The sequence below is a fragment of the Chiloscyllium punctatum genome, chromosome 10, assembly GCF_047496795.1.
Source record: "Chiloscyllium punctatum isolate Juve2018m chromosome 10, sChiPun1.3, whole genome shotgun sequence".
Classification (NCBI taxonomy): domain Eukaryota; kingdom Metazoa; phylum Chordata; class Chondrichthyes; order Orectolobiformes; family Hemiscylliidae; genus Chiloscyllium; species Chiloscyllium punctatum.
The window spans coordinates 58,159,411-58,176,262 of record NC_092748.1 but is presented as its reverse complement, the minus strand read 5'-3'; the positions used below and the strand labels follow the sequence as shown (position 1 = coordinate 58,176,262).

The 16,852-nt window shown below is 37.5% G+C and overlaps 2 protein-coding genes across 9 annotated transcripts in view; one reads left to right on the top strand and one right to left on the bottom strand.

Moving 5' to 3' along the window:
• Window positions 1-9,572, top strand: part of LOC140482190 (cytoplasmic dynein 1 intermediate chain 2-like) — an 86,990-nt gene extending 77,418 nt beyond the window's left edge. For all 5 annotated transcript variants that reach the window (XM_072579249.1, XM_072579248.1, XM_072579246.1 and 2 more), the window contains 5 exons: window positions 1,370-1,503; window positions 6,276-6,420; window positions 6,661-6,801; window positions 6,980-7,105; window positions 9,135-9,572. In XM_072579249.1, the coding sequence (XP_072435350.1) occupies window positions 1,370-1,503; window positions 6,276-6,420; window positions 6,661-6,801; window positions 6,980-7,105; window positions 9,135-9,236 (648 nt within the window). In that variant the 3' untranslated portion in view covers window positions 9,237-9,572. The remainder of the gene's footprint in view (window positions 1-1,369; window positions 1,504-6,275; window positions 6,421-6,660; window positions 6,802-6,979; window positions 7,106-9,134) is intronic.
• Window positions 9,573-9,672: 100 nt separating this feature from the next.
• slc25a12 (solute carrier family 25 member 12) overlaps window positions 9,673-16,852 on the bottom strand; it is a 131,801-nt gene continuing 124,621 nt past the window's right edge. For all 4 annotated transcript variants that reach the window (XM_072579241.1, XM_072579242.1, XM_072579243.1 and 1 more), the window contains 3 exons: window positions 14,371-14,529; window positions 14,170-14,260; window positions 9,673-12,051 (listed from right to left, as the gene is read on the bottom strand). In XM_072579241.1, coding sequence (XP_072435342.1) covers window positions 11,847-12,051; window positions 14,170-14,260; window positions 14,371-14,529 — 455 coding nt within the window. In that variant the 3' untranslated portion in view covers window positions 9,673-11,846. The remainder of the gene's footprint in view (window positions 12,052-14,169; window positions 14,261-14,370; window positions 14,530-16,852) is intronic.

Below are 16,852 nucleotides of genomic sequence, written 5' to 3'. Positions count from 1 at the left end.
CGAGGTCATTTTTGAGGACACAACTTAGATGTTCTGCAAAGCAGTCTGTTTCATCTTCCCAGCGTTTCTGCATTTTCTCAATCAGCAAGACTGCCTAATTCTCTCATTACATTGCCATTTTTGTCATGCCTCAGCTCATCTGTTGCTGAAGCTTTCATCCATGGCCTTATTACTTCTGGACCTTATTCCACTGCTCTCCTGACTGCCCATCCAGCGAGCATATTATATGAACTTGAGCTCATGCAAACCTCTGCTGCCTATAGACTTATTTACCCAGAACCTGAGTGTTTGCTGCACAGCATAAGTTCTGTACTGACATTCCCTCAGCCTTTAAAGTTTTTATCCTTGTTTCTAAATCATACAATCGTTAAAAAAATGAGCAGGGGTTGGCTACTCAGCCCTTCAAACGTACTTTTCCATTCATTATGATCATGGCTGATCATCCATTGCAACAGCCTGTTTCTGCTTTTTCACCCTATCCTTTGATCTCATTAGCCCCAAATGCTATACTGAACTCCTCCTTCAAAGAATGCAAGTTTTGGCCTTGACAACTTTCTGTGGTAGCAATTCCACAGGCTCACCAATCTGGGTGAAGAAATGTCTCCACATCTCAGTCCTAATTCGTTTACACTGTATTCTTAGAATGTGACCCCTGGTTCTGGACCTCCCTGTAATCAGGAACATCCTTCCTGCATCTACCCTGTCTAGTCCTATTAGAATTTTAGTTTTCAATGAGATCCACCTCTTGTTCTTCTTAACTTCAGAAAATACAACCCTAACTGATTTAACGTCGTCTCATATGTCAGTCCTGTCATCCCTGGAATTAGCTTGGTGAATCTTTGCTGCACTCTGTATAGAAAAAACATCCTTCCTCAGAGAAGGAAGGTAACTTCACATTTATACATATTATACTGAATTCAGCATGCATTTGCCCACTCAATCTGCTTGTTCAAATCACAGTGAAGCACCTCTGCATCCTCCTTACAGCTCACCCTCTCACTCAGCTTCGTGTCATCTTGTTGGGTCCTTCTGTCGACACTGAACCCATTCTCCTCTTGGCTGGGTATATAGGCATCTTGCTTCTCCTCCAATTCTGATTATATTTAAGAGAGAGACTGATGATAATTCCTTTTGCTTAGCACCAAATAATTTCTTTTCAAAATTTAATAGCATCAGATGTGAATGCAGATCCCACCTACAACATCAAAACTCTTTCTGTGCTCCTGACATTCAGTATTTCTGACAACCCCTTATGACATATCTTGCCTTCACAACATGTTGGAGCAAGTAACTAATCAGGTAAAATGCTTTTGTCACCTTGATTCACAAAGACAGTAATACATCAACAACAATGTTTTGTTTTGCACAGGACAGCATGGAGTTGATGCACAAGCAATCCAAAGCAGTGGCTGTTACTTGCATGTCCTTCCCATTGGGTGATGTTAATAATTTTGTGGTTGGTAGTGAAGAAGGTTCTATATACACAGCATGTCGCCATGGAAGGTAAGACAGAAAATATTTGAAATGCTTTGTTTTAATTATTTCCCTGTAAGATTCCAGTTTACATTCTGCTAATGAAAAATAAGTCTGTACTGATTTTTGAAAAAATCACTTTGTCATTAGAAATTTTGAATGTAAACCTATTGAAAACCTCAGAGAGCAGGGCATAGTTGCATAGTGTTAGGACTGCTGCCTCTCAGCATTAAGGACCCAGATTCGGTTCTAGCATTGGGGGACTGCATGGACTTTTACTAGGTGCTTCAGTTTTCTCCCACAGTTTAAAGATGTACAAGCTCAGTGCATTAGCTATGGTAAATGTAGGATTACAGGGATAGGGTCGGAGGCTAGGTCAGGTTAGGGTGCTTCTGGGTCAGTGCAGACTCAATGGACTGAATGGCCTCTTTCTGGACTATAAGGATTCTATGTGCTTATGAGGAATTAATTAATTTTGAAATTGAATAATTTGTGTGTAAAAGCTTTAGTGCTTATTTAAACAAATAAACTTACTTTGGTGTCAAATTTTCACTTGTTGCCCCCACCGTACCATCTTATTACTATTCCCAAATGGCCCACAATCACAATTCTTAAGTATTGACAAAAAACTGAGTTGGATCATCTACAAAAATGTTAGGCCCACTCGATCAGGACGGAGGCTGGCATTCTGAGATGAGTAGTTAAGCACCCAACTCCCCAAACCTTCTCCACCTCATGGATTGCTTTCTACCTGCTTTGATCGTTAATAACTCTAGCCAGCGGGTAACTCCACTCCAGCCAGCGGGTAACTCCACTCCAGCCAGAATAAAGTTGGATATTCACCAACTACTGTTAAACATCCACTCCTTTAGTCATCAGCTCACAGCCACTACAATGTATACTATTTACAAGATGTGATGCAGCAATCCATTAAGGTTTCTTGGCAGGCAAACCTGTAATCTTTACCAACCACAAAACCCAAGGGAAATATTTGAGGGGAGAATACCATAATCCCTTTAAAGGTTCATGGTCTCCACAAACAGTCTCTCACATTTAATTGCATCACATGTACGGCATGGAAACAAACCATTCAACTAAACTGGTCTTTATTAATCTTTATTACTCAGTCTCCTCCCACCCTACTTCATCAAACCATTTCATCATAGCCTTTCAATCTCTCTCTCGTGCCTATAAAGTATCCCCATTAAGGACACGTAGATTTTTTTTCTCCCAGTTATGTTTTTGCATTGTTCCACTCTCTTGAGTGAAAAGCTTTATATCTTATTGACCTTGTTAGTGATCAGCTTCTAAATATAATCTCTGGTTTTGGACTCCCATAAGCGGAAACCTTTTCTCTACTACTTTCAGGTCAATAACTGTGCATTTGTTTAGGACCTTTAATAGAACTCTAGTGAATGTAATCCTACCCAATTCAACATCTGCTCATACATCAGTCAATATGTCTTATTTATGCATTTGTGAAATACTATATCTCTCTCACATGCTTTAATACTTGAGTTCTTTAAATCTTTAATTGTTTTATCTCCTCCTTTATTAAACATATACTAGGGGTATTTTTTTCTTCTGTTTCAAATTTGCCTTGTTAATAGCAGTTATTTCATATAATTTTGAAATATGCTTGACTGTTGAACAATCTTTTGCCTGAAATGCATTATTCACATTACAATTCAAAGGACATTAAAGTTGTAAAGCTATAATCATAGAAATTTACAGTTTTTAGATCAGAGTGGTGCTGAAAAAGCACAGCAGGTCAGGTAGCATCCGAGGAACAGGGAAATCGACGTTTTGGGCAAAAGTCCTTCATCATAGAAATTTACAGCCTGCTAAGAAGCTTTTGAGTCTCTCTCAACTGTACTAGTCCTTGAAAGAGTCCAATTTCATCCTTAGCTTTTCCTCCTAACACTACAAATGATCCCTCATTAATTACTTATAAACTCCCATGAAATCTGATCTACCACCATTTCAGGTAATATGTTCCAGATCTGACCAATCCTCAAAAGAAATTTCTCCTCCTTCCTTTTCTAGATCTTTAAACAATCGTTTAAAATCTGATCTCTGGTTATTATTTACTTGCTGTGAAGGCAGTATTTTCTCTATAGTATACTTATCAAAGTCATTAACAATTTGAAATCCTTTAAGTCTCCTCATAACTTTCTCTAAGAATAATCCTAGCATCTCTAATCTCTTCACATTGCAGGTATTAGAGATTTCAGTTATCCCCTAGTGAACGTTCTCTAGGTCTTAACATCTTCCCTAAACTCTGGTCTCCAGAATTGTGTATAGTACTCCAGCTGAAACTGAAAAATATTCCATTTTTTTTTTGTTAAACCATCCTAACACCTTCCATCACCACATTGAATCATTGGCATTCTCTTAGTAACCAATGGAAGTCCAATGTGGGGATGATTGGCTTGAATACACTCACATGGAGAAGATTGGTATCTTGGAATCAGTCAGATTATTGAACTAGTGTCTCAAATACAACAAAAGGAACTTGACAATCCAGAACAATTTCATTCAGCTTTCAGTAATAACAAATAATTTTATTTACATAGTGCCTTAAATATAAACAAAAGACACAAAGCATAACAAAGGTATGTTAGAAGCTAGAGGATTTTAAAGTTTGGATATGAATATTGATGGCATTTGTTGCCGTTGAGAAGGTTACTGTGAGCTATCATGTTGAACCTCTGCAGTGATTGTGGGTGATGCCCGACAGTTTTGCTGGTTGGGAGTTCCAGAAAAATGCATCAAAGAAGAACCAACAATACATGTCCAAGACAGGATAGAATGTGACTCAAAGGGGTACCTGAAAGTGATGGTGCACTTGCACACCTTGTCCTTCATGATGGAGCACAAGGATTTAGAGACTTGGGAGTTCTAAACCTCAAACAAGATATAGAGTCCTAGAGATATGTAGCACAGAAACAGACCCTTCGGTCCAACTTGTCCATGCTGAGCGATATCCCAAGCAAATAGTCCTTTCTGCCAGCATTTGGCCCATGTCCCTCTAAACCCTTCCTATTCATATACCCATTCAGATGTCTTTTAAATGGTATAAGTGTACTAACCTCCACTACTTCCTCTGGCTAGATGAATGGGTCTCAAAATTTAGTGTGAGGATTGAGTAAACTACAGTAAAAGTGAGCTTGTCTAAGCACTATGATCACTTGAAGCATTTTTCTTTTTCAAATTATCTAGCTTATTTATTATACTAAGCAATTAATATTTCTGTGCTGTATGACTCTCACATTTCCAGCGTAGAACATACAGTGAATCTTTCAATTACCTCATATGCCTTGAAAGCTGTTACGGAGTCAGAGTCCAACAGCAGTGAAACAGATCATTTGGTATCTCATCCATGCCGACCTAGTTTTCCAAACTAAATAGTCCTACTTGCCTGTATTTGGCCCACATCCCTTTAAACCTTTCCTATTCAAGTACCTCTCCAAATGTCTTTTAAATGTTGTAACTGTACCTGCACCTGCACCTGCATATACCATTTCCTCTGGCAGACCATTCCAGTATGAACCAATCTATGTGAAAAAGTTGCTCCTCAGGTCCCTTTTAAATCTTTCACTTGTTGCCGTCATAATTGGCCCCTAGTTTGGAATTCTCCCATCCAAGGGAAAATAATTATGCTCTTCATCTTATCTACGTCCCTCATTTTATAAACTGTAAGGTCAACCCTCAACCTCCTATGCTCCAGTGAAAAAAGTCTGTCTATCCAGATTCTCCTTACAAATCAAATCCTCCATTCCCAGCAACATCCTAGTAAATATTTTCTGAACCCTCCTTCCTATAGCAGGGTGTTCAGAACTGTACACCGTACTCCAGAAGTGACCTCACCAATATCTTGTGCAACTTCAACATGACGTCCCAACTCCTATACTCACTAGACTGAATAATGAAGGTAAACGTACTGAACACCACCTTTAACCACCCGTCTACCTGTGACACAAATTCTAAAGAACTACGTATCTGAACCCCCTAGGTCTCTGTTTGCCAACATTACTGTATAAGTCCTGCTCTTGTTTGCTTCACCAAAATGCAATTTTCTGAAGTTATATTCAAACCCCATTTAATACACTACACCTTAAACAAAAAGGTATTTATTGATAAGTGGCTGGAGAAAATTAATAAAATTCATTTTTTTTGTATGTTGAGTCACTTTTGAATTTTGGGTTGTGACCTGTAACCCATCATAAAAATGAAGGTGATGAAATTGAAAATTGGTGACTAAGAGTGCACCGAAAGGCACCGAAGTCTAATTCATACTCATGTCTCCTTGGTGCTGACATCTTTCTGCACTTTTTATAAATAATTCCTTTTTAGTACAGAATTTAAATATTACTACAAAATAAACAAATTTAAAGCTTCCATCTTGGATTCATCAGGATTGGGATGCAAAAAACCAAACTTAGTGAAGGAACAACAATTTCTGAGCAAGAGAAGTGCTGAAGGGTTAAACTTAAGTTGGCAAGGACCAAGAACAGGGATTGTTAACTGTAAATCTTAGTTAATTTCCTCCTTATACTGTGAGAAGGGGTGTTTGCTTAAAGAATTATTTTCAATTGATCCTTCCATTAAAGAAAAACCATTTTGAAAAATTTGTTGACCAGATATTTTTATCTCAGTAACTTTCCTCTCCCTATTAGATGACAAGAAAACTGAAGAGTTCACATTTGTCTGAACAAGGGCATTTTGTATTCACTTTATAATGTCAATTATACATTTTTGTTAACAGCAATTTATGTAATCAAAACTCTTGTTTCTTGTAGCAAGGCTGGAATTAGTGAGATTTTTGATGGTCATCAAGGACCGATCACAGGTATTCATTATCACACTGCAGCTGGACCAGCTGACTTCTCTCATCTTTTTGTCACCTCTTCCTTTGACTGGACAGTCAAACTTTGGACAACTAAGGTAATTTGACTTCCTGGTATTAACTGTATTTATACTGTCAATATATTCAACTTGTAGTACTTCAGATTGGCACATTGTTGCATGGAAGAAAATCTACAAAATAAAAGTAAAAATTTCATAGGTATAATCTTCTGAGTTCATAACAATAATTGAATGAAATTGAATGTGTATAGTTTGATTTATGGATTTGTTTTTTATGTACAAAAAAACCTTAAGTTATATAAACATACTTTCTTTCAGAATAACAAACCGTTGTATTCCTTTGAAGATAATGCTGATTATGTTTATGATGTCATGTGGTCACCGACACATCCTGCCCTTTTTGCTTGTGTTGATGGAATGGGAAGACTTGATTTATGGAATCTCAACAATGACACTGAAGTAAGTAGAATTAGGTGGAAGTTTAATATTGAGTAGTTTGTACCAGTAGTATTGTACCGTCTGGAGAAAATAGATATTCTGAAGTAAAAATATTTTGTCTTACATTTTCACTTCTTTGAGATAATCAAAATTCATGGCAATTATTTCAAACTTTTTTTTTCTCTAAAATCCAAATTAGGTGCCAACTGCAAGCATTACTGTTGAGAGTAATCCTGCACTAAATCGTGTGAAATGGACTCAGACTGGAAGAGAAATAGCTGTAGGTGACTCAGAAGGGCAGATATTGATTTATGACGTAGGAGAGGTGAGTAATTCATCATATTACTTTGTTTGCTGGAGTAGATTGGATTTTGGTATGAAAGGATTAACATACTGACCTTTTTCAGCTGTACAAATGAGGCTGTACCCTTCCCAAAGTAACAAGTTAAGCTTGGTCAAAATCACAAACAATGTCCTCAAGGATTGGAGTTTTGATACCTCTGTAGGGGTCAAGTTCAACAGGATTTCCCTTCTATTCTTAATTGTTCCATTACATCTCCACCAGTAGCATTTTTTCCAATTTCCAAATGAAGACCCGATCCAAATGGATCAGTACCTGGTGCTACGATTTTGTGGCCATAACAGAGATATGGGTTTCTCAGGGGCAGGAATGGTTGCTGGATGTTCCAGGGTTTAGAGCATTTAAAAAAGAATAGGGAGGGGGGAAAAAGAAGGGGTGTAGCACTACTAATCAGAGAGGGTATCACAGCTACAGAAGCTTCCATTGTTGAGGAAGAACTGCCTACCGAGTCAGTATGGGTGGAAATTAGGAACAGCAAGGGAGCAGTGACCTCTTTAAGGGTTTACTACAGGCCCCCCAATAGCTGCAGGGAGACTGAAGAAAGTATAGGTCATCAGATTTTGGAAAAGTGTGGACGTAGTAGGGTTGTTGTAATGGATGACTTTAACTTTCCCAATATTGATTGGAACCTCCTTCGAGCAGAAGATTTGGAGCTGTTTTTATAAGGTGTGTTCAGGAGGGTTTCCTAACTCAGTACGTTGACAGGCCGATGAGGGGAGAGGCCATTCCAGACTTGGTGCTCGGAAACGAGCCGGGGCAGGTATCAGATCTTGTGGTGGGAGAGCGTTTTGGTGATAGTGACCACAACTGCCTCACATTCTACATAGCAATGGAGAAGGAGAGGATTAGGCAAAATGGGAGGATATTTAATTGGGGAAGAGGAAACTATGATGCGATTAGACATGAGTTAGGAAGCATGGACTGGGAGCAATTGTTCCATGGTAAAGGCACTATAGACATGTGGAGACTGCTTAAGGAACAGTTGTTGCGAGTGATGAACAAATATGTCCCTCTGAGACAGGCAAGAAGGGGTAAGGTAAAAAGTGGTGGAGCATCTCGTCAAAAGGAAGAAGGTAGCTTACAGAAGGTGGAGGAAGCTAGGGTCAAGCTCAGCTCTAGAGGATTACAGGCAGTGAGGATGAAGGGTCATAGTTTTAAGCTGGTTGGAGGAAAATATAGAAGGATGTCAGAGGCAGGTTCTTTATGCAGAGTTGTGAAAGCAAGATCATTGGGGACATTTAAGAGACTACTGGACTTGCATATAGTCACAGAAATTTGTGTGTGCATACATGAGGATCAATGGCCGGCACAACATCATGGGCTGAACGGCCTGTTCTGTGCTGTACTGTTCTATGTTCTAAGTTTTTAGTTTAGATTAGATTACAGTGTGGAAACAGGCCCTTCGGCCTAACAAGTCCACACCAACCCGCCAAAGCGCAACCCACCCATACCCCTACATTTACCCCTTACCTAACACTACGGGCAATTTAGCATGGCCAATTCACCTGACCTGCACATCTCTGGACTGTGGGAGGAAACCCACGCAGACACAGGGAGAATGTGCAAACTCCACACAGTCAGTTCTAAGACCTCAAGTTCTGCAACGGTCCATTACATGTTTCCTCTTCTATGGTGCTGCTCAGTGATATCTTCTGCGAGTACATGGTTATCTGTGCTAATAACACTTAGCACAGTTACTCCCTATGATCATCTCACTGCCCGACATTATAAACAAGACAATATCTAGATCCTTTGCTCCAATATAGGAAATTATGTTTTCCATGAACCTTCAGTGCAAAAAGTATTTTTTAAATTTGAATTCCAGTTTAGTTCTATCAACTAATCAGGTGGAATATCACTAATTCTCAATATTATCAGGTCAGTAAAATCAATAATTGGAAGAAGGACTCTAAATACTGCGTTTAACTGCATCTTTTAGTTTTAATATTGAAGGTAATGATTAGCATTTTTAAACGCTCATTTCTTTTAACAGCAAATAGCAGTTCCTCGAAATGATGAATGGACACGATTTGCTCGGACACTGGCAGAAATAAATGCAAACAGAGCTGATGCAGAAGATGAAATTACAGCATGAATAGCAGATTAGAGTTCAAGGCATGACTTGATTGTAGAGTACTTCCAAATTTAATTTTATCTTTTCCAAATCAGGTTTGTAATTTTTCTATGCTTTTTCTCAATATAACTTGATGGCTTAGTAAACCAGCTCCTAAACCTCACCCATGGATTACTGAGCCAGATGCAAGAATTTTTCACCTATTTGCTTTTCTAGAATAGGTTCAAAAATATCAAAGTCACAACACAGGGAATAAAATTTGCACTTGCTACTTTTGCTGATTATTTCTCTTCACTAATAGTGGTAAGGGTAGTGGTAACTGTCCTAAACTGGTCCATTCTGTTGTAATTTGGACAACCTGTAATATGGCATGTGGACAAAAAAAGGGGTAGAATAACCAGTGGTTACAATTTCTTGCTCAAAACCTTTCTCCTTTAAAGGGTCTAAAAAAAAAGGAAAACTCCCATCCCCCATTACAGAAGACCCTTGAACTGACTATCGCTTATTATATGTCCTTTCAATTAAGTTTGAGAGCTAAGAATTATTTCCAGAAATTACTGAATTTCACTGGCCTGGTTTTTGTTATCCTGAGTAGAGCATTTTGTCCAGTACTATTACAATGGAGAAAAATATTGTGCTCATTAAACTAACAAAATGGTAAAAATGACTTGGTCTTTATAAAGTTGTGTACTAGTTTTAATGACAGTTTTACATAAATAATAAAACAAGTAAAAATGTGTTCTGGTTTTCATGTAGGAATTGGTGTGAAATTACCAGTCAACTTATTACCATAGTACCAAGTGGCCTATACTTAAAAGTATTTACATTTTTATTTTCAAATCTTCCATTATTTGTTTAGTTGCTTTGTTTGCAGCAGGAGTGCAAAGTTCCTGTGAAAGGAAAAGTAGCCTTATTGAGGAAATAATTGTGGTTCAAGACCACAAGCGTACTCTCAACCACATTGAAAAAGTTCAGGCACCATCTATTTGCTCCAAGTTATACATTTACTATTAATTTTTAATTCCCCATAAACATACTGAAATGCAAAAGATTTTATCTGCCATATATACAGTTTAATTGTAGAAATGTCACATTAGATGTATTCCTTATCACACAAACTGCTGGTAGTAGGTTAATGAATAATGCAATTTTAGTCTGTACACAATTCAGATGCAGCTTCAATTTACTGAGAAACACCCAATTACAAAATAAAAGAACACCTTCAGCAAATGTGCTGAAATATACATCATAAAAAGCAAGTTTTTGAGCTAAGGTTGATTTATCTATTGGCCTAAAATTAGATCCAGACTTCCCAGCAATTCAGACACCAAATCTAACAGCCTCATTCTCATTGAATCATAATTTTCATTGTATTGATTTCTTTAAACAGTAATATTCTGGCATGATTTAACAAAATTATAATCTGTACAATGTCTTCCACCAACCTTTAACTTAAGCTTATTGCACCACTTCTGTTTTACTCAGTCCCTATGGTGTCTGTACAGATGTACAATATGTACAGGTATATCAAGTACAAGTTTTGTAAAGCAAAATCTAAAATAATGCAATCTTTTAAAAAATTTAAAATCAGTATTAATGTTGGATTATTATGCCAGCTAGAAAAGTGACCCAATTCCAAAAGGAAGAATCAACTCCCTTTGTATGTATTACAGCTATTGATTTTAGGCAATGCTGAGGACATGGTTCAGCCAGAAGCTGGCATTTATTTTACATTCGTGAAAGGCATGAAAATTCTTAGGGTTAGTCATTACTTGACTACTCCTGTCGCATTTTTAAAGAATTCTGCTTTATACTGAGCACACTCGTTCATCTTTTCAACTTGTGTCTAATATACAGACTTTATAGAGAATCCTTCTTCAGTGACAACATTATTAAACAAAAGTCAGGGTGGGAGTTATTTCACTACAATAGTTTTTCATGTTATAGCAGTGTTCTCATTGCAAAAACCAATTGGTGATCATTGTGGATGTGCATGAGCTCTGCCCACACATTAAGCTTGAGTCTTAATGTGCGGAAGTAAAACATTAACCAACCTGCCCACATTTACAGCCAAGTTTGATATCAGTTGCATTATTGTAAAACAATTTTTGAACCCAAACAAGTTAAAATAACTTTTCTGCACTTTAATGAATGAACAAAATAAAATGTGCATTAAACTTTGTAACATTAGATACTTTTTCATTAATAATAAGTTCTGTTTTGAACTTTTTTCTGGTGCTTCATAAGCAAGAGAAGAAAAGATCAAGAAAAAGCACATCAAGAATAAAGCAACTTTTTAAAGTGTCCATAGCAGTCAACACAACATATATCAACAGAATTCAAGTCTGAAGTCAACAATTGAATAATTGCTTTTTGAAACAATCATGAAATTTAAGTGGTTTTAAGTATTTATTTCTAGCTGTAGGTGGAGTTTTGTTTCATCTTTTACACATGATCTCTAAAATTATACAAGTAAATTCTGTAGCAACAATTTTCTGCAATGCAAACAATTCAAACATTTAGTATTATTACAAAAATTTAATTAAGAAATACATGATTTCAATCAAATTCCAACTGACCTCCACCTACATGCAGCTTTACACATTGCACCTCATTCCTTTGGGAGATCTTTTAAGATTCTGGAGAACCAGGTGATGTTTGTGGATGGATTGAGGCCACACCTGATGATCTAAATTTAGGCAGGTAGAGGCCAAATTTGTTTTCAACTCCAGCAAAAGTGGCAGCAGCTAGTTTGTATCCTCCAATGTGATGAGGCGAGACTGGAGGAAGGTCGGAGATCCTAGATTTCGGTGTGGGCTCAGAACCAACAGGTTTGCTGTTGAATAAAAGATTTTAGCAGTGACTTTGGTGAAAACTACTTGCAAGAATGAGAGCAACACACCAACACTGTATTCATGGAATAGAAATTTGAGGAAGCAGCAAAACAAACAATACAGTGCACTTCTCCCCCATTACACATTCTTTCAGGATGAATTTCAAACAGGTGTAATGCAGAGGTTTTGTTAAAATGCCAACTTTGAACAGGAGAATAGGAATGATCTCTCTCAGTCAAGCTGATTTTTAAAATTGCATCCCATCTCATGCTCTCAAACCAGACTGTGCTGGTCTATGTCTGCACTGTGAAATTATTCTTCGGTTTGCCAGATGGGAAAAGAAAAATTCAGCTAATTAGAATACAATTAAATTGTATTAATGGGCAATTTTCAGCATTAGAAGTAATGGGAATGAATAGCATAGCATTCTTTTAACTTTAACTGAAGAGAACGGGATTGAAAACTCCCAGGAACAGAACCCAACATTAAAAATTAGTTGACCACTAGTATCAACAATTTTTTTGAACATGCTTAATTTGATAGTACACTGTATCAATGAAAACTCAGGTCTGAACTGTTGTGATTATGCAGCAAAGTATAAGCTATTTTAACAACTTATTTCTTTATGGAATGTGGGTGTCACTCACTTTGCAAGCATTGATTGCCTTATACCCAAGTGCAAAGAGAAGGGGAATTCCGTATCAGGATGGATTGTGGCCAGGAGCATGTGTTGCCCTTGTCTTTCTAGGTGTTAGAGTAGGTTGGTGAGTTACTATTTGCAACATGCTGTTTGTGATGTAAATGATATAGAAGAAAACGTGAAGTGGGAGAAGAAGTTTCCAGATAAACGAAGAGTGGCAGGTGGTTGACTGAGCAACAAGGTCTGAGATTACGGGAGGATATAAACAGGTTGGTCAGATCAGTGACAGGTGGAATTTAACTGAAGTGTGAGGTGATGCATATTGGAAATAGTAACAAGACAAGGGAGTACTCAATGAATGGCAGGACACCAGAGCTTAGTGATTTGGAGTGGGAAAGGATTTAAAAAATAATACCTTAATGAAATAACTTGTACAGCAATATTCAATAATACAGTTGTGAATTTTTACCTGTGAATAATTCACAAGGACACATAACTGTTAGTTAAACAATGCAGAGGACCATTTATTCTAGGAGCTGACTCTTCTGCAGATAGCAAAGGGAAACATAAGATAAAGCCTACCGTCAAAAAAAGTTGTTTATTCATTGAACATCTGAAGAAGCCACTAAAACATCAGTGGTACCTGTCTCTGTAATCATTTATTCCAAGTCTCTGGGGTATTGTTTTTAAATTCCTTAGTTATAGCTAAATAATAAGGACTATTAAACACTAAGGATTTTTTTTCTCAGGTAACTCCCTGGAGATAGAAGATAGTTGGGCTACGATCAGACCCTGGAAATTCTTGCAACAGAGTGCTAGTCTACAGATGCCTGAAGGTGGCAGGACAGTCTAATTGATTAGTTAAAGAGGCACTCTTGCTTTTATCAATTTTGACATAGGTTATAAAAGCAAAGAGATTATGTTGGAGATGTCCAGGACTTCAGCCATGGCTGGAGAATTGTGGGCAGGTCTGGTCACCACACTATAGGAAGGATGTGATTGCACTAAAGAGGTGTCAGAGAAGATTCACCAGGATGTTGTCTAGGATAGGGCCATTTTATTTGAAGCAGAGAAAAGTGGGCAGGGAAACTGGGGGTGACATGGAGAGGGTAGATAGAAAGCAGCTTAGACTGCACGATTATCATTGTTAATATTATTTGTTTAACAGCTGCCCCAGAACAAGGCTTCAATGGCATTACAAATAATAAAAGATCCTTTACTATCTTATAACGTTTGTAAAAAAAAACCCAATAACTTGCTTTTTTCTGTTTGGTTTTCATAATCTAAAATTTACACTACTGTGTGTATGTAATGTAATGGAGTGTCTATGCAGTGCATTGCTAGAACAGGATAGGAAGGGCAAGACAAAACTAGTGCGTCTGGTCATTTTTGCATAAATCAGAAATAACATGAAAACTACATCCAAATTGTTGGTCATGTTGTGCCACAGGCAAAACACTTACTGCAAACATGTACTTACATTCCCCCAAAGTCAATGTTGAGCCACCTTTGCAAAAGTTCGTAACTCACCAGAGTTACACCAAACTGAGGTGAGGACCGGCAGACACGAGCTGTGGGAAAATTAAAAAGCAAGTTTCTTCATGTTACTTGACTGATATTTTTATATAGATTATCCTCTACTATTCAAGCCTTAATCATTTGAAGCATTAGCATTCCATACCTCCAGCTCCCTTCCATAAAGCTCTGGGACCTTCCTCTCTTAAGATCTTCCTAAAACAGTCAATAACACCACTATAGGTAGTCTGACCAGCACGAGCTGCGACTTGAAGTCTTGTTTTGATGACATCTGCAGGAGTTACTAAGGAAGCAGCAGGAATACCTTTAAAAATAATTTTGAATAAGCACGTTACATTGTGAATACAAAGAAAAAGTTAGCACTGATATACTTTTCATTCAAACTACAGATAAGATGCAACTGGGAGAGAATGTTTACCAAGTCAAAATTAGAAATGTTATATCTGTTCATAAACTAAATCTAGCCAATCAAACTAACATCAATGATACACAAACTGAAACACAAGATATGTCAATAAAACTAATGGCAATGCAATTGATGAAACAACACTGTCAATACAAAATTAGCAATGGACACAGACAGCACAAAGTAGTGGCGAACAATTGCTTTTTTCAACTGGAAAGCACACAATGTTTGCTTATCACGTCACTGTGAAGTAAACATTTCAGGTCCGGGAGGAAAAGACTAGATTTAACAAACTGGATATCACTAGCAATGGGTTCACAATCACAATGGAATAAATGATATTTCTATGTTATGTCATTTCTTGATTTTCTAAGTGTACTATTCCTCTGACATGAGTTAGGTGCTAGAAAATACATGACTTTGATAAATGACATCACTTTTGTGACACTGAAGCTTTTACAACAGCTGGTGTAATTATTCTCCAATACCCTATGGTCTAAAATACACAACACAGCCTCAAGTTAATGAACAGTATCAGAGAGATTGGAGAGGTAGCATCGTGGTAATATTACTCTACCAATAAGCCAGGGACCACGATTAATGGTCTAGATACACAATTTCAAATCAATTACTATTGGAGAAAAAAATATAAGTTCAATTAATTAATAAAAATATGGAATTAAAAAGCCAATTTTAGTAATAACCACCATGAAATTACCAGATTGGGCAAAAAAAAATGCTCACTAATATCCTTCACGGAAGGAAATCTGTTATCCTCGCTCAGTCTGACCTACATGTGACTTTAGACCAAAGCAATGTAATAAACTACTAAGAGCCCTCTGAAATGGTCAACAAGCAACTCAGTTGTATTATTGCTGCAGAAAAGCCACAGGCAATTGACTGAGACAAGAAAATACAAAAGAACCCCTTGCCCAATCAATACGGTGGATAACAATTAAACAACTAATCAGAGACTCCTCAAACTTCAAAGATTGTGCAGCTGAGTATATTAAAGAGAGAGCTGAATTCAATTTCAAACAGAAGTGCCAACTGGATATCCATCTTGTCCTCCCGAGGTTGCCAGTTTTCAATTCACTCTGTGTTAATTAAGAAGCATCACAGTGCACTGGAAACAGTAAAGGTTGACAACATCTTAATGATAGCAGTGAAGACTTGTGCGTCGAACTAGCCATGTGGTTGGTCAAGCTGTTCCAGCACAGCGACAATACTATTATCTACCTGACTGAATGGATAATTGTTCAAGCGTGTTCTGACCACAGAAAGCAGCACAAGTCAGATCTGGAAAATTACCACCCAACAGCATATTATTTGATGTGTCGTATGAAGGAACCCAGCAAAATTAAAATCAGGAATCACAAGAGCCCATAGTGTTGGAGGGAGAAATGACTCACAGGCAGAAAACAGCTAGTGGGATTAAGAGGTGCTTTTTCGGGTTAGTAACATGCAACCAATAGGATTTCACAGGGATCAGTACTGGGACCACAATTGATTACAATACTGTATATATTAATAACTTGAGGGAAGGAAATAAATATACTGTACCCAAATTTGTAAACAGCACAAAAATAGGTAGAAAGCCAGGCCATAAAAAGATATAAACAGTTTAAAGAGAAATATTGGTAGGTTAAATAAGTGGTTAATAATTGGCAAAAGGAGTGTGTGAGAAAATGTGACGCTCATTTAGGAAGGGAGAACAAAAGAACAAAATATTATTTACTTGGAGAAAAATACAGAAAGCTGCAACACAAAGGGACGTCTGGGCACTTGTGTATGAAACACAAAAAGCAAGCATGTAGGTTCTGCAAGTAAGCAAGAGAGAAAACCAGAAATTGCTGGAAAAACTCAGGTCCGGCAGCATCTGTGGAGAGAAGGCAGAGTTAAATGTTTCAAGTCCAGTGAAACATTGGTTCAGTTTTTGTTCAGAATGAGTAGTGGCTTGGAAAATATATGCAAGAGAAGGGATTGGGGTAGGCGAGGGGTGGAGGAGAAGAGAGTTAACGATAGGTGTTAGCTCTGAAGAAGGGTAACTGGACCCAAAATGCTAACTCTGCTTTCTCTCCACGGATGCTGCCAGAACTGCTTACTTTTTCCAGCAATTTCTGATTTTCTTTGTGATTTCCAGCATCTGCAGTTCTTTTTTTTGTTTCGAGGTAATCAAGGCAGCTAATGGAACGTTGGCTCTAATTTCAATAAGTTTGGA